A 26,877-nucleotide genomic window follows, 5' to 3' on the forward strand; every position below is an offset into this window, starting at 1 on the left:
TATTATTCTACAATGTAGAAAATTGTAAAAAATAAAAACTCTGGAATGAGTAGGTGTTCCCAAACGTTTGACTGGTACTGTACAGTCGTGGCCAAAAGTTTTGAGAATGACACAACTATTCATTTTCAAAGTCTGCTGCCTCAGTTTGCATGATGGCAATTTGCATATACTCCAGAATGTTATGAAGAGTGATCAGATTAATTGCAAAGTCTCTCTTTGCCATGCAAATGAACTGAATCCCCAAAATTTCAGCCCTGTCACAAAAGGACCAGCTGACATCATGTCAGTGATTCTCTCGTTAACACAGGTGTGAGTGTTGACGAGGACAAGGCTGGAGATCACTCTGTCATGCTGATTGAGTTTGAATAACAGACTGGAAGCTTCAAAAGGAGGGTGGTGCTCAGAATCATTGTTCTTCCTCTGTCAACCATTGTTACCTGCAAGGAAACACATGCCGTCATCATTGCTTTGCACAAAGAGGGCTTCAAAGGCAAGGATATTGCTGCCAGTAAGATTGCACCTAAATCAACCATTTATCGGACCATCAAGAACTTCAAGGAGAGCGGTTCAATTGTTGTGAAGAAGGCTTCAGGGTGCCCAAGAAAGTCCAGCAAGCTCCAGGACCATCTCCTAAAGCGGATTCAGCTGCAGGATCGGGGCACCACCAGTTCAGAGCTTTATCAGGAATTGCAGCAGGCAGGTGTGAGTGCATCTGCACGCACAGTGAGGTGAAGACTTTTGGAGGATGGCCTGGTGTCAAGAAGGGCAGCAAAGAAGCCACTTCGAGGAAAAACATTAGGGACAAACTGATATTCTGCAAACGGTACAGGGATTGGACTGCTGAGGACTGGGGTAAAATAATTTTCTCTGAGGAATCCCCTTTCTGATTGTTTGGGGCATCCGGAAAAAAAGCTTGTTCGGAGAAAACAAGATGAGCGCTACCATCAGTCTTGTGTCATGCCAACAGTAAAGTATCCTGAGACCATTCATGTGTGGGGTTACTTCTCAGCCAAGGGAGTGGGCTCACTCACATTTTGCCTAGAACACTCACTCACATTTTGCCTATAACACAGCCATGAATAAAGACTGGTAGCAACACATCCTCCGAGAGCAACTTCTCCCAATCATCCAGGAACATTTTGGTGATGAACAATGCCTTTTCCAGCATGATGGAGCACCTTGCCATAAGGCAAAAGTGATAACTAAGTGGCTCGGGGAACAAAACATCGATATTTTGGGTCTATGGCCAGGAAACTGGCCAGACCTTAATCCCATTGAGAACTTGTGGTCAATCCTCAAGAGGCGGGTGAACAAACAAAAACCCACAAATTCTGACAAACTCCAAGCATTGATTATGCAAGAATTGGCTGCAATCAGTCAGGATGTGGCCCAGATGTAAATTGACAGCATGCCAGGGTGGATTGCAGAGAAAAAGAAGGGTCAACACATTCTCCAAGAAGGGTCTCGAAAAAGAACACTTCAACACTTCAAATATTGACTCTTCATGTAATTGTCAATAAAAGCCTTTGACTTATGAAATGCTTGTAATTATATTTCAGTATCCCATAGTAACATCTGACAAAAAATATCTAAAGACACTGAAGCAGCAAACTTTGTGTTAATTAATATTTGTGTCATTCTCAAAACATTTGTCCACGACTGTATATTACCACGTTTTTCAACCATTTTCAGTTTTCTTTCTGTCGTCTGTTGGTCAAAGTAAGAGTGTGAAAAGTCTCTGTCTCTCTCACAAGTTTGGAAAGCACTTTATAGTACAGTAAAGAAAAGTAGAGTATAGTTCAGTACATTACTGGTTTCCTTCATCTTCTGCAACTAAGTTAGGAAGGACGCCTGCATCTTTGAAGTGCCTGGGTGTATTGATAGACCATCCAAAGTGTAAGTAATAACTTCACCATGCTCAAAGGGATATTCAATGTCTGTTTTTTTGCCATCTACCAATAGGTGCCCCTCTTTGTGAGGCATTGGAAGACCTCCCTGGTCTTTGTGGTTGAATTTCTATTTTGGAATTCACTGCTCGACTGAGGGACCGGACCTTACATATAATTCAATGTGTGGGGTACAGAGAAGAAGTAGTCATTAAAAAAATGTTGGTAAACACTACACTGTCTCAGCCTCCAGTATTTATGCTGCAGTAGTTTGTGTCGGGGGGCTAGGGTCAGTTTGTTATATCTAGAGTACTTCTCCTGTCCTATTCGGTGTCCTGTGTGAATCTAAGTGTGCGTTCTCTAATTCTCTCCTTCTTTATTTCTCTCTCTCGGAGGACCTGAGCCCTAGGACCATGCCCCAGGACTACCTGACATGATGACTCCTTGCTGTCCCTAGTCCACCTGGCCATGCTGCTGCTCCAGTTTCAACTGTTCTGCCTTACTATTATTCGACCATGCTGGTCATTTATGAACATTTGAACATCTTGGCCATGTTCTGTTATAATCTCCACCCGGCACAGCCAGAAAAGGACTGGCCACCCCACATATGCCCTCTCTAATTCTCTCTTTCTTTCTCTCTCTCTCTCTCGGAGGACCTGAGCCCTAGGACCATGCCCCAGGACTACCTGACATGATGACTCCTTGCTGTCCCCGGTCCACCTGACTGTGCTGCTGCTCCAGTTTCAACTGTTCTGCCTTACTATTATTCGACCATGCTGGTCATTTATGAACATTTGAACATCTTGGCCATGTTCTGTTATAATCTCCACCCGGCACAGCCAGAAGAGGACTGGCCACCCCACATAGGAAGAAACCTAGAGAGGAACCAGGCTATGTTTTGGCCTTTCTAGGGAGTTTTTCCTAGCCACCGTGCTTCTACACCTGCATTGCTTGCTGTTTGGGGTTTTAGGCTGGGTTTCTGTACAGCACTTTGAGATATCAGCTGATGTACGAAGGGCTATATAAATAAATTTGATTTGATTTGATATTATTGCTCACAGAGTTAGTCCGTGCCACTTATTATGTGAACGGTTAAGCAAATTCTTACTCCTGAAATTATTTAGGCTTGTCATAACAAAGGTTTTAAATACTTGACTCAAGACAGCTTTTCATTAATTTGTACAAAAAATCTCAAAAAACATAATTACACTTTGACGTTATGGGGTATTGTGTGTAGGCCTGTGACACAATCTACATGTCATCCATTTTAAATTCAGGCCCGAAACAACAAAATGTGGAAAAAGTGAAGTAGTGAATACTGTATAATTAATTCTATAACACTGCAAACTCACAGAAAACTGCTTAGAACGAGTAAGCTACAATCTCTCACTCACTATCTATACTATTCCTTTCTGGATTGTTCCCGCTGAGTCCATCTGCATTACTTTCCTCTCTTTCAAATCTTACTTCCTTTCTTTGTTCTTCTTCCCCATTCACTCTTCCTTTCTTTCTTTCTCATCTCTTAGACCTCTTCCTCTCTTATCCCTTGCTCCTTCTCTCCCTACCTACCTTTCTGATTGTATCTACACCAATTTTACCTGCTTTAAAGCACCAATTAAACTGCGTTGACAAATCAGACAGCTACTGGGCGTTCATACTGTGTGGATGTATAGATATATATATATATATATATAAGTTCTCTCTGCTACCGCACGGCAAGCGGTACCGGAGCGCCAAGTCTAGGTCCAAGAGGCTTCTAAACAGCTTCTACCCCCAAGCCATAAGACTCTTGAACATCTAATCAAATGGCCTGCATGAAAGTCCCTGTTGTTCTAAATGACAGTGTGATCTCGCTCTCCGTGACCGTGAGGAAAACATATTGATTGTGCAACATTTTCCCATTATTATTTAACAAATTCTTCAAGCTCTGTCAAATTGGTTGATGAACATTGCAAGACATCCATTATAGCAGGTCTTACCATAGATTTATAGTGTATTCGAAAACTATTCAGAACCCTTCCCTTATTCCACATTTTGTTACGTAAAAGCCTTATTCTAATGGATTAAAAATAAAAACAGTCAACCTACAATATCCAATGACGACAAAGCAAAAACAGTTTCTTAGAAATGTTTGCAAATAAATAAAATAAATATATAAAAAAAATAAAAAAAATATAAAAAAAAATATATATATATACACATATATACACAGTGCCTTGCGAAAGTATTCGGCCCCCTTGAACTTTGCGACCTTTTGCCACATTTCAGGCTTCAAAACATAAAGATATAAAACTGTATTTTTTTGTGAAGAATCAACAACAAGTGGGAAGCACAATCATGAAGTGGAACGACATTTATTGGATATTTCAAACTTTTTTAACAAATCAAAAACTGAAAAATTGGACGTGCAAAATTATTCAGCCCCTTTACTTTCAGTGCAGCAAACTCTCTCCAGAAGTTCAGTGAGGATCTCTGAATGATCCAATGTTGACCTAAATGACTAATGATGATAAATGCAATCCACCTGTGTGTAATCAAGTCTCCGTATAAATGCACCTGCACTGTGATAGTCTCAGAGGTCCGTTAAAAGCGCAGAGAGCATCATGAAGAACAAGGAACACACCAGGCAGGTCCGAGATACTGTTGTGAAGAAGTTTAAAGCCGGATTTGGATACAAAAAGATTTCCCAAGCTTTAAACATCCCAAGGAGCACTGTGCAAGCGATAATATTGAAATGGAAGGAGTATCAGACCACTGCAAATCTACCAAGACCTGGCCGTCCCTCTAAACTTTCAGCTCATACAAGGAGAAGACTGATCAGAGATGCAGCCAAGAGGCCCATGATCACTCTGGATGAACTGCAGAGACCTACAGCTGAGGTGGGAGACTCTGTCCATAGCAATCAGTCGGATATTGCACAAATCTGGCCTTTATGGAAGAGTGGCAAGAAGAAAGTAATTTCTTAAAGATATCCATAAAAAGTGTCGTTTAAAGTTTGCCACAAGCCACCTGGGAGACACACCAAACATGTAGAAGAAGGTGCTCTGGTCAGATGAAACCGAAATTGAACTTTTTGGCAACAATGCAAAATGTTATGTTTGTCATAAAAGCAACACAGCTCATCACCCTGAACACATCATCCCCACTGTCAAACATGGTGGTGGCAGCATCATGGTTTGGGCCTGCTTTTCTTCAGCAGGGACAGGGAAGATGGTTAAAATTGATGGGAAGATGGATGGAGCCAAATACAGGACCATTCTGGAAGAAAACCTGATGGAGTCTGCAAAAGACCTGAGACTGGGACGGAGATTTGTCTTCCAACAAGACAATGATCCAAAACATAAAGCAAAATCTACAATGGAATGGTTCAAAAATAAACATATCCAGGTGTTAGAATGGCCAAGTCAAAGTCCAGACCTGAATCCAATCGAGAATATGTTATATTATTATTATATTATTATAATATGTGGAAAGAACTGAAAACTGCTGTTCACAAATGCTCTCCATCCAGCCTCACTGAGCTCGAGCTGTTTTGCAAGGAGGAATGAGAAAAGAATTCAGTCTCTCGATGTGCAAAACTGATAGACATACCCCAAGCGACTTACAGCTGTAATCGCAGCAAAAGGTGGCGCTACAAAGTATTAACTTAAGGGGGCTGAATAATTTTGAACGCCCAATTTTTCAGTTTTTGATTTGTTAAAAAAGTTTGAAATATCCAAAAAATGTCGTTCCACTTCATGATTGTTGTTCTTCATGATGCTCTCTGCGCTTTTAACGGACCTCTTGAGACTGTCTAAGTGCAGGTGCATTTATACGGAGACTTGATTACACACAGGTGGATTGTATTTATCATCATTAGTCATTTAGGTCAACATTGGATCATTCAGAGATCCTCACTGAACTTCTGGAGAGAGTTTGCTGCACTGAAAGTAAAGGGGCTGAATAATTTTGCACGCCCAATTTTTCAGTTTTTGATTTGTTAAAAAAGTTTGAAATATCCAATAAATGTCGTTCCACTTCATGATTGTGTCCCACTTGTTGTTGATTCTTCACAAAAACATACAGTTTTATATCTTTATGTTTGAAGCCTGAAATGTGGCAAAAGGTCGCAAAGTTCAAGGGGGCCGAATACTTTCGCAAGGCACTATATATATATATATATATATATAAATAAAATAAACTATAGTTTTGGCAAGTCGGTTAGGACATCTACTTTGTGCAGGACACAAGTAATATTTCCAACAATTGTTGACAGACAGATTATTCCACTTATTATTCACTGTTTCACAATTCCAGTGGGTCAGAAGTTTACATACGCTAATTTGACTGTGCCTTTAAACAGCTTGGAAAATTCCTGAAAATGATGTCATGACTTTAGAAGTTTCTGATAGGCTAATTGACATCATTTGAGTCAATTGGAGGTGTACCTGTGGATGTATTTCAAGGCCTACCTTCAAACTCAGTGCCTCTTTGCTTGACGTCATGGGAAAATTAAAAGAAATATGCCAAGACCTCAGAAAACAATTGTAGATCTCCACAAGTTTGGTTCATCCTTGGAAGCAATTTCCAAACACCTGAAGGCACCACGTTCATCTGTACAAACAATAGTGCGCAAGCAGAAACACCATGGGATCACGCAGCCGTCATACCGCTCAAGAAGGAGACGCGTTCTGTCTCCTAGAAATGAACCTACTTTGGTGCAAAAAGTGCAATCCCAGGACAACAGCAAAGGACCTTGTGAAGATGCTGGAGGAAACAGGTACAACAGTATCTATATCCACAGTATAATGTGTCCTATATATCAACATAACCTGAAAGGCCACTCAGCAAGGAAGGAGCTCCAAAACCGCCATAAAAAAGCCAGACTACAGTTTGCAACTGCACATGTGAACGAAGATCGTACATTGTGGTGAAACATCCTCTGGTCTGATGAAACAAAAATAGAACTGTTTGGTCATAATGACCATCGTTATGTTTGGAGGAAAAAGGGGGAGGCTTGCAAGCTGAAGAAGACCATCCCAACCGTAAAGCACAGGGTGGCAGCATCATGTTGTGGGGGTGCTTTCCTGCATGAGGGACTTGTGCACTTCACAAAATAAATTGCTTCATGAGGCAGGAAAATTAGGTGGATGTATTGGTCGCAAATGGGTCTTCCAAATGGATAATGACCCCAAGCATACTTCCAGTTGTGGAAAAATGGCTTATGGACAACAAAGTCAAGGTATTGGAGTGGCCATCACAAAGCCCTGACCTCAGTCCAATAGAACATTTGTGGGCAGAACTGAAAAATCGTGTTAGAGCAAGGAAGCCAACAAACCTGACTCAGTTACACCAGCTCTGCCAGTGGGAAAGGGCCAAAATTCATCCAACTTATTGTGGGAAGCTTGTGGAAGGCTACCCAAAATGTTTGACCCAAAGTTAAACAATTTAAAGGCAATGCTACCAAATACTATTTGAGTGTATGTAAACTTCTGACCCACTGGGAATGTGATGAAAGAAATACACGCTGAAATACATGCATGTATGTATGCATGCATGCATGTATGTATGCATGCATGCATGCATGCATGTATGTATGTATGTATGTATGTATGTATGTATGTATGTATGTATGTATGTATGTATGTATGTATGTATGTATGTATGTATGCATGCATGCATGTATGCATGTACACACACATACAGTGAGGAAAAAAAGTATTTGATCCCCTGCTGATTTTGTACGTTTGCCCACTGACAAAGAAATTATCCATCTATAATTTTAATGGCAGGTTTATTCAAACAGTGAGAGACAGCATAACAACAAAGAAATCCAGAAAAACGTATGTCAAACATTTTTTAAATTGATTTGCATTTGAATGAGGGAAATAAGTATTTGACCCCTCTGCAAAACATGACTTAGTACTTGGTGGCAAAACCCTTGTTGGCAATCACAGAGGTCAGACATTTCTTGTAGTTGGCCACCAGGTTTGCACACATCTCAGGAGGGATTTTATCCCACTCCTCTTTGCAGATCTTCTCAAAGTCATTAAGGTTCTGAGGCTGACATTTGGCAACTCGAACCTTCAGCTCCCTCCACAGATTTTCAATTGGATTAAGGTCTGGAGACTGGCTAGGCCACTCCAGGACCTTAATGTGCTTCTTCTTGAGCCACTCCTTTGTTACCTTGGCTGTGTGTTTTGGGTCATTGTCATGCTGGAATACCCATCCACAACCCATGTTCAATGCCCTGGATGAGGGAAGGAGGTTCTCACCCAAGATTTGATGGTGCATGGCCCCGTCCATCGTCCCTTTGATGCAGTGAAGTTGTCCTGTCCCCTTAGCAGAAAAACATCCCAAAGCGGTGGGGTGGGGATGGTGTTCTTGGGGTCATAGGCAGCATTCCGCCTCCTCCAAACAAGGCAAGTTGAGTTGATGCCAAAGAGCTCCATTTTGGGCTCATCTGACCACAACACTTTCACCCAGTTGTCCTCTGAATCATTCAGATGTTCATTGGCAAACTTCAGACGGGCATGTATATGTACTTTCTTGAGCAGGGGGACCTTGCGGGCGCTGCAGGATTTCAGTCCTTCACGGCATAGTGTGTTACCAATTGTTTTCTTGGTGACTATGGTCCCAGCTGCCTTGAGATCATTGACAAGGTCCTCCCGTGTAGTTCTGGGCTGATTCCGCACCGTTCTCATGATCATTGCAACTCCATGAGGTGAAATCTTGCATGGGACCTCAGGCCGAGGGGGATTGAGAGTTCTTGTTTCTTCCATTTGCAAATAACCGCACCAACTGTTGTCACCTTCTCAACCAACATGCTTGGCGATGGTCTTGTAGCCCATTCCAGCCTCGTGTAGGTCTACAATCTTGTCCCTGACATCCTTGGAGAGCTCTTTGGTCTTGATTGCTTCTGTGGACAGGTGTCTTTTATAAAGGTAACAAACTGAGATTAGGAGCAGTCCCTTTAAGAGTGTGCTCCTAATCTCAGTTTGTTACCTGTATAAAAGACAACAGGGAGCCAGAAATCTTTCTGATTGAGAGGCGATCAAATCCTTATTTCCCTCATTAAAATGCAAATCAATTTATAACATTTTTGACAAGCGTTTTTTTTATGCTGTTATTCTGTCTCTCACTGTTCAAATAAACATACCATTAAAATGATAGACTGATCATTTCTTTGTCAGTGGGCAAACGTACAAAATCAGCAGGTGATCAAATACTTTTCCCCCCTCACTGTCTAATATATTATACACATACTGACACACACAAGAAACACCTTACTTACATAAGTGTTTAGACCCTTTGCTATAAGACTTGAAATTGAGCTCAGGCGCATCCTGTTTCCATTGATCATCCTTGAGCTGTTTCTACAACTTGTTTGAAGTCCACCTGTGGTAAATTGAATTAATTGGACATGATTTGGAAAGGCACACACCTGTCTATATAAGGTCCCACAGTTGACAGTGCATGTCAGAGCAAAAAACAAGCCATGAGATCGGAGGAATTGTCCATAGAGCTCTGAGACAGGATTAGGTAGAGGCACAGACCTGGGGAAGGGTACCAAAAATATTTCTGCAGCATTGAAGTGGCCTCCATCACTCTTAAATGGAAGATGTTTGGCACCACCAAGACTCTTCCTAGAGCTGGCCGGCAGATCAAACTGAGCAGTCACGGGAGAAGGGCCTTGGTCAGGGTGGTGACCAAGAATCCGATGGTCACTCTGACAGAGATACAGAGTTCCTCTGTGGAAATGGGAGAACCTTCCAGAAGGACAACCATCTCTACAGCACTCCAAAAAATGAGGCCTTTATGGTAGTGTCCAGACGGAAGCCACTCCTCAGTAAAAGGCACGACAGCCCGCTTGGAGTTTGCAAAAAGGCACCTAAAGAATCTTAGACCTTGACAATCAAGATTCTATGGTCTGATGAAAACAAGATTTAACTATTTCGCCTGAAGCGTCACGTCTGGAGGAAACCTGGCACCAGTCCTAGGGTGAAGCATGGCGGTGGCAGCATCATGCTGTGGGAATGTTTTTCAGCGTCAGGTACTGGGAGACTAGTCAGGACTGAGGGAAAGATGAATGGAGCAAAGTACAGAGAGATCCTTGATGAAAACCTGCTCTAGAGTGCTCAGGACCTCCGACTGAGGCAAGGGTTCACCTTCCAACAGGACAACGACCCTCAGCACACAGCCAAGACAATGGCTTCGGGGCAAGTTTCTGAATGTCCTGCAAGGCCCTCCCAGCCAGATCCCGGTCGAACATCTCTGGAGAGACCTGAAAATAGCTGTGCAGCAATGCTCACGATCCAACCTAACAGAGCTTGAGAGAATCTGGAGAGAAGAATGTGAGAAACTCCCCAAATACAGGTGTGCCAAGCTTGTAGCGTCATACCCAAGAAGAGTCGAAGCTGTAATTGCTGCCAAAGACGCTTTAACAAAGTACTGAGTAAAAGGTCTGAATTCTTATGTAAATGTCATATCAGCTTGATAATAAAAAATATAAAAAATGTTGCTTTGCCATTACGGGGTATCGTGTGTCGATTGATGATGGGGAAAAAAATGCTATAATAAATTTTAGAACAAGGCTGTAACGTAACAAAATGTGGAAGGGTCTGAATACTGGGGGGGGGGTCTGAAAACAATGTATGTGTACACTGCTCAAAAATATAAAGGGAACACTTAAACAACACAATGTAACTCCAAGTCAATCACACTTCTGTGAAATCAAACTGTCCACTTAGGAAGCAACACTGATTGACAATAAATTTCACATGCTGTTGGGCAAATGGAATAGACAGGTGGAAATTATAGGCAATTAGCAAGACACCCCCAATAAAGGAGTGGTTCTGCAAGTGGGGACCACAGACCACTTCTCAGTTCCTATGCTTCCTGGCTGATGTTTTGGTCACTTGTGAATGCTGGCGGTGCTTTCACTCTAGTGGTAGCATGAGATGGAGTCTAAAACCCACTCAAGTGGCTCAGGTAGTGCAGCTCATCCAGGATGGGACATCAATGCGATCTGTGGCAAGAAGGTTTGCTGTGTCTGTCAGTGTAGTATCCAGAGCATGGAGGCGCTACCAGGAAACAGGTCAGTACATCAGGAGACGTGGAGGAGGCCGTAGGAGGGCAACAACCCAGCAGCAGGACCGCTCCCTCCACCTTTGTGCAAGGAGGAGCACTGCCAGAGCCCTGCAAAATTACCTCCAGCAGGCCACAAATGTGCATGAGTCTACTCAAACGGTCAGAAACAGACTCCATGAGGGTGGTATGAGGGCCCGATGTCCACAGGTGGGGGTTGTGCTTACAGCCCAACACTGTGCAGGACGTTTGGCATTTGCCAGAGAACACCAAGATTGGCAAATTTGCCACTGGCGCCCTGTGCTCTTCACAGATGAAAGCAGGTTCACACTGAGCACGTGGCAGACGTGACAGAGTCTGGAGACGCTGTGGAGAACGTTCTGCTGCCTGCAACATTCTCCAGCATGACCGGTTTGGCGGTGGGTCAGTCATGGTGTGGGGTGGCATTTCTTTGGGGGGCCGCACAACCCTCCATGTGCTCGTCAGAGGTAGCCTGACTGCCATTAGGTACCGAGATGAGATCCTCAGACCCCTTGTGAGACCATATGCTGGTGCTGTTGGCCCTGGGTTCCTTCTAATGCAAGACAATGCTAGACCTCATGTGGCTGGATGGTGTCAGCAGTTCCTGCAAGAGGAAGGCATTGATGCTATGGACTGGCCTGCCCGTTCCCCAGACCTGAATCCAATTGAGCACATCATGTCTCGCTCCATCCACCAACGTCACGTTGCACCACAGACTATCCAGGAGTTGGCAGATGCTTTAGTCCAGGTCTGGGAGGATATCCCTCAGGAGACCATCCGCCACCTCATCAGGAGCATGCCCAGGCGTTGTAGGGAGGTCATACAGGCACGTGGAGGCCACACACTACTGAGCCTCATTTTGACTTGTTTTAAGGACATTACATCAAAGTTGGATCAGCCTGTAGTGTGGTTTTCCACTTTAATTTTGAGTGTGACTCCAAATCCAGACCTCCATGGGTTGATAAATTTGATTTCCATTGATAATTTGTGTGATTTTATTGTCAGCACATTCAACTATGTAAAGAAAAAAGTATTTAATAAGAATATTTCATTCATTCAGATCTAGGATGTGTTATTTTAGTGTTCCCTTTATTTTTTTGAGCAGTGTATATATATGAATTGGTGAGGACACTAGAACAGTTTGTAGGACCCGGCCTCACCCTACTGAACTCTGAAATCAAATGTCTTCTGTTTGCAGATCATCTGGTGCTTCTTTCCTCAACAAATTAGGGCCTACAGCGGCACCTAGATCTTCTGTCAGACTTGGACCCTGACAGTGAAATTCAGAAAGACATAAAATAGTGTTCCAAAAAATATCCAGGAGCCAGATTTAAAATAGTAATAATATATCTAGACACCATTGCCTAGAGCACACAAAGAACTATACCTACCTTGTCCTAAACACCAACACCACAGGTAACTTCGACAAGGCTGTGAAAGATCTAAGAGACAAGGCAAGAAGGGCCTTCTACGCCATCAAAAGGAACATAAAACTCAACACACTAATTAGGATCTGGCTAAAAATACTTTAAATCAGTAATAGATCCCATTGTCCTCTATGATTTTCAGTTCTGGGGTCCACTCACCAACCAATAATTCACTAAATGGGACAAACACCCAATTGAGGGACTATACTTTAGCAAAATTCTCCATGGACTTTGTGTACAATGCAAAACCCCAAACAATGCATGCAGAGCAGAGTTAGGACAATACCCGCTAGTTATAAAAATTCAGAAAAGAGCTATTCAATTCTGCAAACAACTAAAAGGAAGCGATGCCCACAAATTCCACCACAACTCCCTCACATACAAAGAGATTAACCTAGACAATAGTCCACTCAGCATGCTGGTTATGGGGCTCTGTTCACAAACAAACATTTATTTTTAAATGAATATGTAAAAAAAAAAAACAGAATTCTACCTTCACATTATAGGATATTGTGTGTCTAGGCCAGTGACACAAAATATCAATTTAATCAACTTAACATTCAGTCTGTAACACAAAATGTGGAAAGAGTATACAGGTGTGAATACTTTCTGTTTAAATCAAATTACCAAAATATTGCTAATGGTAAACCTGGTCTGATCAGGGACAAGGTCTGATCACGCTCTCCGTAGCAGATGTGGGCAAGACCTTTAAACAGGTCAACATTCACAAGGCCGCAAGGCCAGATGGATTACCAGGACGTGTACTCAGAGCATGCGCGGACCAACTGGCAAGTGTCTTCACCGACATTTTCAACCTCTCCCTGACCGAGTCGGTAATTAAAACATGTTTCAACAGACCACCATTGTCCCTGTGCCCAAGAAAGCAAAGCAAACCACCCAGTAGCACTCACGTCGGTAGCCATGAATTTAAAGGCTGGCCATGGCTCACATCAGCACCATCATCCCAGATACCCTAGACGCACTCCAACTCACTTACTGCCTCCACACTGCCCTTTCCCACCTGGACAAAAGGAACACCTATGTGAGAATGCTGTTCATTGACTACAGCTAAGCATTTAACACCATAGAGCCCACAAAGCTCATCACTAAGCTAAGGACAGTGGGACAAAACACCTCCCTCTGCAACTGGATCCTGGACTTCCTGACGGGCCGCCCCCAGGTGGTAAGGGTAGGTAACAACATGTCTGCCACTCTGATCCTCAACACTGGGGTCCCTCAGGGCTGCGAGTTTAGTCTCCTCCTGTACTCCCTGTTAACCCACGACTGCGTGGCCAAACACAACTCCAACGCCATCATTAAGTTAGCTGATTACACAATGGTGGCAGGCCTGATGTGATGTGGTGCCAGGACAACAACCTCTCCCTCAACACGAGCAAGACAAAGGAGCTGATCGGAAATTTACAGGAAAAGGAGGGCCAAAACACACCCTCAATCACATCGACAGTGCTGTAGTGGAGCGGATCGAGAGTTTCAAGCTCCTTGGTGTCCACATCACCAACCAGCAATCATCGTCCAAACACACCAAAACAGTCGTGAAGAGGGCACGACAACATCTTTCCCCCTCAGGAGACTGAAAAGATTTGGCATGTGTCCCAAGATCCTCAAAAAGTTCTACATTTGCACCAGAGAGCTTCCTGACCAGCAACTCCTTGGCATATGCCCATAAGACGCTACAGAGAGTAGTGTGCATGGCTCAGTACATCACTGGGGCCAAGCTTCCTTCCATCCAGGACCTATATACTAGGCAGTGTCAGAGGAAGTTCCCAAAAACTGTCAAAGACTCCAGTCACCCAAGTCGTAGACTGTTTTCTCTGCTACTGCACGACAAGTGGTACCGGAGCGCCAAGTCTAGGACAATAACACTCATTAACAGCTTCTACCCCAAGCCATAAGACTGCTGAATAATTAATCGAATAGCCACCTGGACAATTTGCATTGACACCACCCCCTTTTGTTTTTACACTGCTGCTACTCACTGTTAATTATCTATTTTTCTTAAAACTACATTGTTTTTTAAGGGCTTGTAAGCATGTGACAAATCAAAATGGATTTGAACAATCAAAATATAAACTCAGCAAAAAAATAAACATCACTTTTTCAGGACCCTGTCTTTCAAAGATAATTCGTAAAAATCCAAATAACTTCACGGACCTTCATTGTAAAGGGGTTAAACACCGTTTCCCATTCTTGTTCAATGAACCATAAACAATTAATGCACATGCACCTGTGGAATGGTCGTTAAGACACTAACAGCTTACAGACAGTAGGCAATTAAGGTCACAGTTATGAAAACTTAGGACAGTAAAGAGGCCTTTCTACTGACTCTGAAAAACACCAAAAGAAAGATGCCCAGGGTCCCTGCTCATCTGTGTGAACGTGCCTTAGGCATGCTGCAAGGAGGCATGAGGACTGCAGATTTGGCCAGGGCAATAAGTTGCAATGTCAGTACTGTGAGACGCCTAAGACAGTGCAACAGGGAGACAGGGTGGACAGCTGATTGTCCTCGCAGTGGCAGACAACGTGTAACAACACCTGCACGGGATCGGTACATTCGAACATCACACCTGCGTGACAGGTACAGGATGGCAACAACAATTGCACAAGTTACACCAGGAACGCAAAATCCCTCCATCAGTGCTCAGACTGTCTGCAATAGGCTGAGAGAAGCTGGAATGAGGGCTTGTAGGCCTGTTGTAAGGCAGGTCCTCACCAGAATTCACAGACAACAACGTCGCCCATGGACAAAACCCCACCGTCGCTGGATCAGACAGGACTGGCAAAAAGTGCTCTTCACTGATGAGTCGCGGTTTTGTCTCACCAGGGGAGATGGTCGGATTCGCGTTTATCGTTGAAGGAATGAGCGTTACACCAAGGCCTGTACTCTGGAGCGAGATTGATTTGGAGGTGGAGGATCCGTCATGGTCTGGGGCGGTGTGCCACAGCATCATCGGACTGAGCTTATTGTCATTGCAGGCAATCTCGTCGCTGTGCGTTACAGGGAAGAGATCCTCCTCCCTCATGTGGTACCCTTCCTGCAGGCTCATCCTGACATGACCCTCCAGAATGACAATGCCACCAGCCACACTGCTCAATTGTGTGTGTGATTTCCTGCAAGACGGGAATGTCAGTGTTCTGCCGTGGCCAGAACACGCAATCCCATTGAGCACGTCTGGGACCTGTTGGTTCGGAGGGTGAGGGCTAGGGCCATTCCCCCCAGAAATGTCCAGGAACTTGCAGGTGCCTTGGTGGAAGAGTGGGGTAACATCTCACAGCAAGAACTGGCAAATCTGGTGCAGTCCATGAGGAGATGCACTGCAGTACTTAATGCTGCTGGTGACCACACCAGATACCAACTGTTACTTTTGATTTTGACCCCCCTCCCCCCCTTTGTTCAGGGATACATTATTCAATTTGTGCTAGTCACATGTCTGTGGAACTCGTTCAGTTTAATTCTCAGTTGTTGAATCTTGTTATGTTCATATAAATATTTACACATTTTAAGTTTGCTGAAAATAAACGCAGTTGACAGTGAAAGGACCTTTCTTTTTTTCTGAGTTTGTATTGTCCTGCTAATAACAGGGTTAATAATAGATCTGTGAGAATTTCCAACTTGCTTTGATATCAAAGTATATAATTACTTTGTTTAAAAAATAACAAAAATTTGCGAGAAAAAAGGCCATTCTTGAACATGGGGTGAGACAATGTTACTAGTTTGTAAATAAAGCCAGTTTGTTATTTAGAATGACTTTCTGTTTTTAGAGAGAGAACAACCAAAAAACTGGGAGACCAGCACAGGTATTGAACCAGAATCTGCAACAACACAGCTTGCACTGCTATGCAGTGTCTTAGACCATTGCACCACTCAGGCCCTGTACAACGTGACTGGTCGGCAGTAGCCTACAGTACTACATTAAGAACAAAATAATCCTACCAAAATAAAATAATAAAAACCTTAGTGTTTTAGTAAGTAATACTGAAGTCATGCACAATTATCAGTTTCTATTTAGGTTTATGGTCGCCCATTCATTGTCAGTTAGGGGCTCCCGAGGGGCGCAGTGGTCTAAGATACTGCATCTCAGTGCAAGAGGTGTCACTGCAGTACCTGAATCAAATCCAGGCTGCATCACATCCGGCCGTGATTGTGAGTCCCATAGGCGGGCGCACAATTGGCCCAGCGTTGTCTGGACTTGACCAGGGAAGGCCATCATTGTAAATAAGAATTTGTTCTTAACTACTTGCCTAGTTAAACAAACGTTAATAAAATAAAAAAGGTAGAGACACAGTAGGACCCAAAATCATAATCAGTGCTCTAACCCCCTTTGTGCTGGTCTGGAGCAATGAAGTGGTGATGCAGGGTACTGTACTAAACCACAAATAACCTCTAAAACCCGCAACATAATCCCACAACTTTTAGTTGTGTAGGTAACTAAAATAACCTCATTCAATCTAGCTAATTTCCGATTCATATGAAATTGGTTGATCACAGAGGTAGCAAAACTGTACTTCAATGCGATACTCCACCACTTAACACACTGCTTGACCAGTTTGGCCCAAGCTTGCTGCACAACATTAAAAGCAATTCAGTCGGTCTACAAACAGGCTCTCAAAGTACTTGAAAGAAAGCCCACTTGCCATCATCACTGTTACATCAGAAAGCATGAGCTCCTGAGTTGGGAAAATCTTGCGCAAAACACTGCCGCATGTCTTGTATTCAAGATCCTAAATAGCCTGGCTCCCCCTCCACTACTTTTGTTAAACATAAAACCCAAACCCATGGCAGCAGATCCACAAGGTCTGCCATGAGAGGTGACTGTATAGACACAGACATCTCTCTCACACTCACAGCCATCTCTCTCACACTCACAGCCATCTCACTCACACACACAAACACCTTCACAAAAAAACATAAAGACATGGCCAAAGGCCTAACAGACTTGTGAACATAATCTCGATCTGTGTATTGCTGCTTTCCATGTTGTCTGTAGCTCGTGAGGTTTGAGGTGTGTAAACACTTTGTTGCTTTTATGTATTTTGTTTTGTTGCTTTTTATACTATTGCTCTGTCTGCGTGCTACGTGTTGCACTGTATGTGCTCACTGCAAATTGTATGTCTGTATTGTTATTGTCACTGTTTTTGCACCTGCCCGGGGACTGCGATTGAAAATTAGCTGGCTGGTGGCTGGCTAAAACCAGCACTTTTACTGAAACGTTGATTGATGTAAAAATACAAATAAACCAAAACTCATATATAGCCAGTTAGAATTGAATGGCTTAGCAGATAGTATTTTCTTATTATCAGCATTTACCTGGCTAAAAGAGAAGGAATATAATATCTATTGTTTATAGGAAACTCATTCAACTATTTTAGTTGAAGTTCTGTGGAGAAAGGACTGGGGAGGTGAGATATACTTCTTCCATGGGCAAAGAAACGCAAAAAGGGGAATGATATTAATTCACAATTATTTTGATCTGAATATGCAAATTGTTCAAACAGATCCGCAAGGTAGATGGATTCTTTTAAATATGTAATTGGACCATAGACAAATTTGTCTCATTAATCTATACGTTCCAAATAATGATGCCCCAAGCTTCTTTAAAAATACAAGTAATAATTTATCAAGCAATACAAGACTATTATCATGGTGGGAGATTTAAATACCTCAATGGAATCTAAAATAAAACACACTACAAACTATCACCCGTATGCACTTCAGGAAATCACAAATATCATGTATATAATGATATTACCAGTGGATATATGGAGGCTTAAATATCTTAACCTAGTGACATAAAGTGGGGCAAAAAGTATTTAGTCAGCCACAAAGTGTGCAAGTTCTCCCACTTAAAAAGATGAGAGAGGCCTGTAATTTTCATCATAGGTACACTTCAACTATGACAGACAAAATGAGAAAGAAAATCCAGAAAATCACATTGTTGGATTTTTTAATGAATTTATTTGCAAATTATGGTGGAAAATAAGTATTTGGTCAACTACAAACAACTATAACTTCTTTAAGAGGCTCCTCTGTCCTCCACTCGTTACCTGTATTAATGGCACCTGTTTGAACTTGTTTTCAGTATAAAAGACACCTGTCCACAACCTCAAACAGTCACACTCCAAACTCCACTATGGCCAAGACCAAAGAGCTGTCAAAGGACACCAGAAACAAAATTGTAGACCTGCACCAAGCTGGGAAGACTGAATCTGCAATAGGTAAGCAGCTTGGTTTGAAGAAATCAACTGTGGGAGCAATTATTAGGAAATGGAAGACGTACAAGACCACTTATAATCTCCCTCGATCTGGGGCTCCATGCAAGATCTCACCCCGTGGGGTCAAAATGATCACAAGAACGGTGAGCAAAAATCCCAGAACCACACAGGGGCACCTAGTGAATCACCTGCAGAGAGCTGGAACCAAAGTAACAAAGCCTACCATCAGTAACACACTACGCCGCCAGGGACTCAAATCCTGCAGTGCCAGACGTGTCCCCCTGCTTAAGTCAGTACATGTCCAGGCCGATCTAAAGTTTGCTAGAGAGCATTTGGATGATCCAGAAGAAGATTGGGAGAATGTCATATGGTCAGATGAAACCAAAATATAACATTTTGGTAAAAACTCAACTCGTCGTGTTTGGAGGACAAAGAATGCTGAGTTGCATTCAAAGAACACCATACCTACTGTGAATCATGGGGGTGGAAACATCATGCTTTGGGGCTGTTTTTCTGCAAAGGGACCAGGACGACTGATCCGTGTAAAGGAAAGAATGAATGGGGCCATGTATCGTGAGATTTTGAGTGAAAACCTCCTTCCATCAGCAAGGGCATTGAATATGAAACATGGCTGGGTCTTTCAGAATGACAATGATCCCAAACACACCGCCCATGCAACGAAGAAGTGGCTTAGTAAGAAGCATTTCAAGGTCCTGGAGTGGCCTAGCCAGTCTCCAGATCTCAACCCCATAGAAAATCTTTGGAGGGAGTTGAAAGTCTGTGTTGCCCAGCAACAGCCCCAAAACATCACTGCTCTAGAGGAGATCTGCATGGAGGAATGGGCCAAAACACCAGCAACAGTGTGTGAAAATCTTGTGAAGACTTACAGAAAATGTTTGACCTCTGTCATTGCCAACAAAGTATTGAGATAAACTTTTGTTATTGACCAAATACTTATTTTCCTCCATAATTTGCAAATAAATTAATACAAAAATCCTACAATGTGATTTTTTTTCTCATTTTGTCTGCCATAGTTGAAGTGTACCTATGATAAAAATGACAGGCTTTTTAAGTGGGAGAAGTTGCACAATTGGTGGCTGACTAAATACTTTTTTTGCCCCACTGTATATATATATATATATATATATTTATTTATTTGGGAAAAAAAATAAAAGGTATAATCTTTGTAAATGATATCATCAGGCCTGGTCTACTCCACTCAAAATTACAGGCAACTAATTTCAGCATTACCACCCAAATGGAAGAGCCAAGTGGAAGGGGGAGAAAGTAAGGAACTTGTCTGTCGGCCTTGCATTAAAAACGAAAATTGGCTAAATTGTGATAAATGAAGAAATACACCAGTTTCATTTAAGGACCCCCCCCAAAAAATCAGTTTGGTTACTACATGATTCCATGTGTTATTTCATAGTTTTGATGTCTTCACTATGATTTTACAAAGTAGAAAATAGTCAAAATAAAGAAAAACCATGGACGGAATAGGTGTGTCCAAACTTTTGACTGGTATATGAAGAATACAACCATCCCAGCTCTCAGCTGTTGTCAAGAGACAACAACAAAAAACACCCTGAGTGCATCGGACATGAAACATCAACACAACTGTAAAAACAGCAACAGCAAAAAAAATAGATAAACAAGTTCTGACTTCTTACGAGGTTGTCCTTTCATTATAGGATAGACTTCTTGCTGCACCACTCAAAGCAGTGGAGGTGGTCAAAACCACACTCATCTTGGAGCGAGGGTTGCAAGAAGGAAGGAGGGTTGCAGGAAGGAGGGTTGCAAAATACAATCATACACACGCAATTTGACCATTTATAAAATATTTGTTATGCAGACTAGCTAAAAAATAAGTGAAACTTCAAATTATTCAACAGATTATGATAGTTTGGTGCTAAAGTTTAAAACGTAAATTTGCACCCCCTATTTTAATTTGCTCCAGGGCTCAGACGGTGAAGTGTAGGCTAAAGTTGTTTGGCTCAGTCACGACTTGAGAAGAGGAAGAACTTTGCAGGTGTTTCTGAATGGGTAACATTTAAATCAAACCCAGCCCAGAAAAGAAACGTAGACTGAAAAGTATTAGCATGTCATATCATAAGGGAAAACGCATGACATTGGCACTGCAAATATCTGAAGTTATCACTTCAGATTTCCCACTTCAACCCCAAATATATCAGACTGATTAAAATGATTGACTTAAATCGTTGTGCAACTTCATGGGGGAAGCTATGGGCATCGTCTTTCTACTGAAAAAAAGTTAATTGCCTTGCTTCTGGGAAATGAGCTGTAAAACTTTTTTTTAAGTCTCTCTGGCCCATGACAAAACTAGTAGAATTACAGGAAAGTCCTTCATCAAGAGAGGGGCCACTAAAACGTTTTGCCGGAAGATTGGGGGGCCCACCAACCAAATCTCACTTAGGGCCCTCAAAAGGCTGAGTGAGAATGTGACATGATATCCTTGGTTGATATTGACTGCTAAAATGAATTACTTTCATCTCAAAATGAAGTTATAAAATGCAGATTATTTCTGTGTCTTATGTTTTAAAAAAGCATCACCGTTTATGGATGTCATGACAGGCTACCTTTGCGCAGAGATTGTGTGTGCATGTTCACGTGTATTCGCGAGCATGTGCTGGGGGGGTGGGGGTCGCAAACTTTTAACCACTCCTTTTTAGGGGTCACTTTTAGGGGTCACGGGTCAAAAGGTTTGAGAGCCACTGAGCTAGCAAACAGACCGCTGGTTTGCTGTACAGCTATATAATTGGGTGCAGCGCAAACGTCAAATTATAGGGAGAGAGGATTGCCATAAATAAATATGCAGCTCCAAAAATGGTTTGGTGATCAAGAATATTCACTATCTACTTTGCAAGCGCACCAGCAATAATGGGGAACCAAGCAAGAATTACTAGCATAGGCCTACTGGTCTTTTGCCATGTAAAAATGTATTGATATTAATAATTTACTTAATAAGGTTACATTTGGAATTCATTATTACATAATCAAAATGTATTGTAGATTTTTTTATTTATTAAAGGGCTGTCTGGTAGCATTGAAGTCAGTGCATGTATAAATTTGTGACTTGGACTTGACCAGTTCAACTTGGGACTCAATTTGAGACTCAGACCTTGTGACTTGCTTGTTAGTATTTGGTTCCACCTCTGGTAGTAGTAGTGCATGTCAACATCAGAGGTGACCCCATAGCCAAATGTGCACCTACGCCCTTCTGGGTATAAACACTGGGGTAAATCCTGTATGGAAATGCGCCAATAGTCTATGCTTCTGGACACTATCTTTCTTCCATTTGAGTGACATAGTTTGCAATAGGCCTACCCATTGACGACACATATATAGGCTATTTCTGATGAGTAGACATACATAAAATAGGCTACAACCAGACAAATGGCTCCTTATCTTTCGCTGTTTGGCGGCGGCTCACACACACTCATTCAGTGTTCATGCTTTTACCCCTTTGGCCCCGTCTGGCATACCTCACCTTGTTTGACACACTTGAAGCGGATGGGATCTTTGCCGTGTTTGATGACAGCCAGAACATCCCGGGTGGTGAGCCCGGCCACCGGCGTGTCGTTGACCTCAAGCAGCAACTCATCCTGGGCCAGCTTGCCGCTCTGGACGGTTTCTTTTCCTTGTTTCACCTCCCCGAAGTAGGGGAACTGTCCAATCTCCGCGCCCCCCTTCAGCTCGAAGCCAAATTCTCCCTCTATGCTCCTGGTGACGACCGCTTCGTGGACTTTGTTGGTCCAGTGATTTTTTTTCGTCAGGCTCTTGGACATCGTTGAGCGAGTATCACCAAACCGGGGCGCCCATCCGATAGCCTATCGTCTCATCCCGGCCTTTGTGTCATACAGATCGGCTCGCACCACCAGATCAGAGCGCCGACGGTACCTCCATCACCGATGCACGCCAGGCGTAGTATCCGTCTAGCACGCAGCGCGTTCAGGTAGGGGGTCTGCAGTACAGCTCGGTGGAGAATCAGGCCGTCACACACACAGGCAAGACACAGAAGATAGGCTACTAGCGGGTGAACCGGATGTGAAGTCTGGAGGAGGGGAGATTAATGATTCGGAGAGGTGGGATGGATGGATGGAAAGGAAAAAAAATAGAGTCGCAAATGAATGTTCTTTAGTCTGCACCGCCAGAATGCTCATAGCGCATAGACCAGTTGAAATTGAGCACGCGCAGATTTAAAGCAACACGCATCAAATCGTTTATTTCGTCGTCATCCTCTTCCACCACAACGTTTTCCATGTATTATTATGCTATTGCAGTAACAAACAAAAAAAAGCATCCGATGTCGGCTCTCTAACTTGTCTGCGATAACTGCAATACACACCACGAGTGTCTAATGGTCTGTGTTCAGTCAGTTAAAAGGTAGTGTAGCCTACATTGCCAACATAAAGTATTCACACCCCATTACCTTTTCAAGATGTTGTTGTGTTACAACCTGCATTTAAAGTGGACTCAATTGAGATTGAGTGTCATTTAGGCTTGGCATAATGTCAAAATGGAATTGTCAAAATGTTCAATAAGTATTCAACCCCTTTATGGCAAGCCTAAATAAGTTAATGAGTAAAAATTCAAGTGACATAATACGTTAAATGGGCTTACTCTATATGCAATAATAGTGTAACATGCTTTTTGAATGACTACCTCATCTTTGCATCTTTATCAAGGTCCCTAAGTCGAGCAGTGAATTTGATTCAACCATAAAGACCAGGGAAGTTTTCCAATGCCTTTTAAAAAAGGGCACCTATTGGTAGATGGCAAAAAATAAAGTAGCCATTGTATCCCTTTGCGCATGGTGAAGTTATTAATTACACTTTGGATGGTGTATCAATATGCCCAGTCACTACAAACATACAGGTGTCCTTCTTAACTCAGTTGCCGGGGAGGAAGGACACTCAAGGATTTCACCATGAGGCCAATGGTGACTTCAAAACAGTTACAGAGTTTAATGGCTGTGATAGGAAAAAACTGAGGATGGATCCACAACATAATACAGTAGTTACTTCAAGGGCTGTGGCGGTCAAAAGAAGCATGATATGAAGAAAATGTCATCTATTTCAGAAGAACAGAATAGCATACACTGAGTTGTCCTTATGTTAGGTCCTGATCTGGCTATGCCAAATGGCTGTGGGCAACACTATTTTGAATAACAGAAAATATTTGTTTAGAATTCCGTGGAAGTGTTTTATAGTATGAGGAATGCAATTGAATTATACTTAATTTAGAGTTATGAATGTAACTTTAGTTACAAACGTTGGGAGAGAGAATACAGAAGACGGCACACGCCAAAAAGTGATAGATGAGGTATTTTATGGATCACCTGGTTATGCCCATATATGTACATCCTGTCCTTCCGTTCTCACACTACCGAGTGAGTGTTTCTGTAACCTGATAGTGCATTTGTTTATGTTAAAGCTGTCATGATGATTGATGTGTAGTGACCTGGTTCAACTGTGAAATGTGTTTGAACATTTGAAAGAGTATGGCCCCTGTTCTAGTGAACTTAGGGCCTGGCTGTTGTATTTTTTTCCTCTGACGGCCTTGGGTAGGCAGAGGGAGACAGTCTGGAAGGGCATCAAGGAATCTTTGGGTTGTCTGAGAATTTATAGCACAAATTTTGCTGCTCCTTGGTTGGGGTCTGAGCAGATTATTTGTTATCGATTGCAAACGCAAAAAAATGAGGAAAAACATTCAGATCCACAACATTTATTCCATGGGACAAAACTAGGTCCAGAGTATGACTGTGGCAGTGAGTATGTCCAGAGACATGTTGGACAAAACCCACTGAGTCGATAATGGCTCCGAAAGCTTCTTGGAGTGGGTCTGTGGACTTTTCCATGTCAATATAAAGTCTCCAAAAATTTGAATATTATCTGCTATGACTACAAGGTGTGATAGGAATTGAGGGAACTCAGTGAGGAACACTGTATATGGCCCAGGAGGCCTGTAAACAGTAGCTAAAATAAAGTGATTGAGTAGGCTGCATAGATTTCATGACTAGAGTTCGAAAGACGAAAACTTAGTTTTTTTGTTGTTGTAAATTGAAATTTGCAATGGTGAATGTTAGCAACACTTCCGCCTTTTCCAGATGCGCAGGGGATATGGTCACTAGTGTAACCAGGAAGTGAGGCCTCATTTAACACAGTCAATTCATCAGGCTTAAGCCATGTTTCAGTCAGGCCAATCACATCAAGATTATGATCAGTGATTAGTTCATTGACTACAACTGCCTTGGAAGTGAGGGATCTAACATTAAGTAGCCCTATTTTGAGATGTGAGGTATCACAATCTCTTTCAATAATGGCAGGAATGGAGGAGGTCTTTATTCTAGTGAGATGGCTAAGGCGAACACCACCATGTTTAGTTTTGCCCAACCTAGGTCGAGGCACAGACACGGTCTCAATGGGGATAGCTGAGCTGACTACACTGACTGTGCTAGTGGCAGACTCCACTAAGCTGGCAGGCTGGCTAACAGCCTGCTGCCTGGCCTGCACCCTATTTCATTGTGAACTAGGGGAGTTAGAGCCCTGTCTATGTTCGTAGATAAGATGAGAGCATCCCTCCAGCTAGGATGGAGTCCGTCACTCCTCAGCAGGCAAGGCCTGGTCCTGTTTGTGGGTGAGTCCCAGAAAGAGGGCCAATTATCTCCAAATTCTATCTTTTGGGAGGGGCAGAAAAAGTTTTCAACCAGCGATTGAGTTGTGAGACTCTGCTGTAGAACTCATCACTCCCCCTAACTGGGAGGGGGCCAGAGACAATTACTCGATGCCGACACATATTTCTAGCTGATTTACACGCTGAAGCTATGTTGCGCTTGGTGACCTCTGACTGTTTCATCCTAACATCGTTGGTGCCGACGTGGATAACAATATCCCTCTACTCTCTACACTCGCCAGTTTTAGCCAGCACCATCTTCAAATTAGCCTTAACGTCGGTAGCCCTGCCCCCTGGTAAACAGTGTATGATCGCTGGATACATTCCTTGACATGATGAAACAAGTGGAAAATATTTTAAATCAATTACGACGAATGGCACTTCTATCCTTAAGACAGAACCTTGGTCTAAAGGCAATGAATCCAGGGAAACCTGGATGGAGCGGGATATCGTGCAGGGAAGAGACATTGTCTGAACAGCTCCATCTTGAAGATGGGGATTTAGAGACTGGTGGAAGTGTGTGTTGACCATAGAGCCTCCCCCCTGCTTTTTTCTGCAAGAAAGGAATAGTTCAATAAACTAATTATAACATGTTTAAAAGGTCTGTGCTAAAGATTTAGAAGTACATAAAGGGTTTTAAAATTGTATCTTACCTTTAATCTTTTGTGACTAGGGGGCAGTATTTTCATTTTTGGAAAAAATAACGTTCCCGTAGTAAATGGGATATTTTGTCAGGACAAGATGCTAGAATATGCATATAATTGACAGCTTAGGATAGAAAACATTCTAAAGTTTCCAAAACTGTAAAAATATTGTCTGTGAGTATAACAGAACTGATGTTTCAGGCGAAAGCTTGAGAAAAATCCAATCCGGAAGTGCCTCATGTTTTGAAAGCGCTGCGTTCCAATGCGTCCCTATTGAGCAGTGAATGGGCTATCAACCAGATTACTCTTTCTCCGTATTTCCGAAAATGAATGGAATCTCAGTTTTTTCTCTCTCTCTTTAGATATCTGTCTGTCTCAGAGAAAGGACTCTGGGAAAGATGTGTGTGTGTGTGTGTGTGTGTGTGTGTGTGTGTGTGTGTGTGTGTGTGTGTGTGTGTGTGTGTGTGTGTGTGTGTGTGTGTGTGTGTGTGTGTGTGTGTGTGTGTGTGTGTGTGTGTGTGTGTGTGTGTGTGTGTGTGTGTGTCTCTGCATTTGTGTTTGAAACAATGTTTTTCTTCTAAACAATATCAACATTAGGAGGTCATTTGCACATAAGGATCTCCAAACAACAGGTTTTTTATTCCTGAAGATGGGGGGAGGGGGATCAACAGTCAATCACTCCCTCCAACAGAGAATAGGCCTAGACATCCTCTAAGATCAATAAGTTCATTCCCTACAATATCTCAGTTCGGTAACATAGGCTCATCTGAAAACTCTTTTCTTCTTTAAAAATCTGTATGGTTTGTTCCCCCTTCGGCAAGCCTTTACACATGGAGCATTTTGAAGGTGAGTTGCAATTACCCTCTAAAGAATGCTTTTCATATACACTGCTCAACAAAATTAACACAT

General features: G+C 42.6%; 1 protein-coding gene across 7 annotated transcripts in view; it reads right to left on the reverse strand.

Moving 5' to 3' along the window:
• The window catches only part of LOC124004185 (membrane-associated guanylate kinase, WW and PDZ domain-containing protein 2-like), a 252,761-nt gene extending 229,961 nt beyond the window's left edge, over positions 1–22,800 (reverse strand). For all 7 annotated transcript variants that reach the window (XM_046313016.1, XM_046312969.1, XM_046312961.1 and 4 more), the window contains exon 1: positions 22,140–22,800. In XM_046313016.1, the coding sequence (XP_046168972.1) occupies positions 22,140–22,437 (298 nt within the window). In that variant the 5' untranslated portion in view covers positions 22,438–22,800. The remainder of the gene's footprint in view (positions 1–22,139) is intronic.
• Between the last annotated feature and the right edge of the window lie 4,077 nt (positions 22,801–26,877).

Source organism: Oncorhynchus gorbuscha, linkage group LG02 (assembly GCF_021184085.1).
Source record: "Oncorhynchus gorbuscha isolate QuinsamMale2020 ecotype Even-year linkage group LG02, OgorEven_v1.0, whole genome shotgun sequence".
NCBI classification, from domain to species: domain Eukaryota; kingdom Metazoa; phylum Chordata; class Actinopteri; order Salmoniformes; family Salmonidae; genus Oncorhynchus; species Oncorhynchus gorbuscha.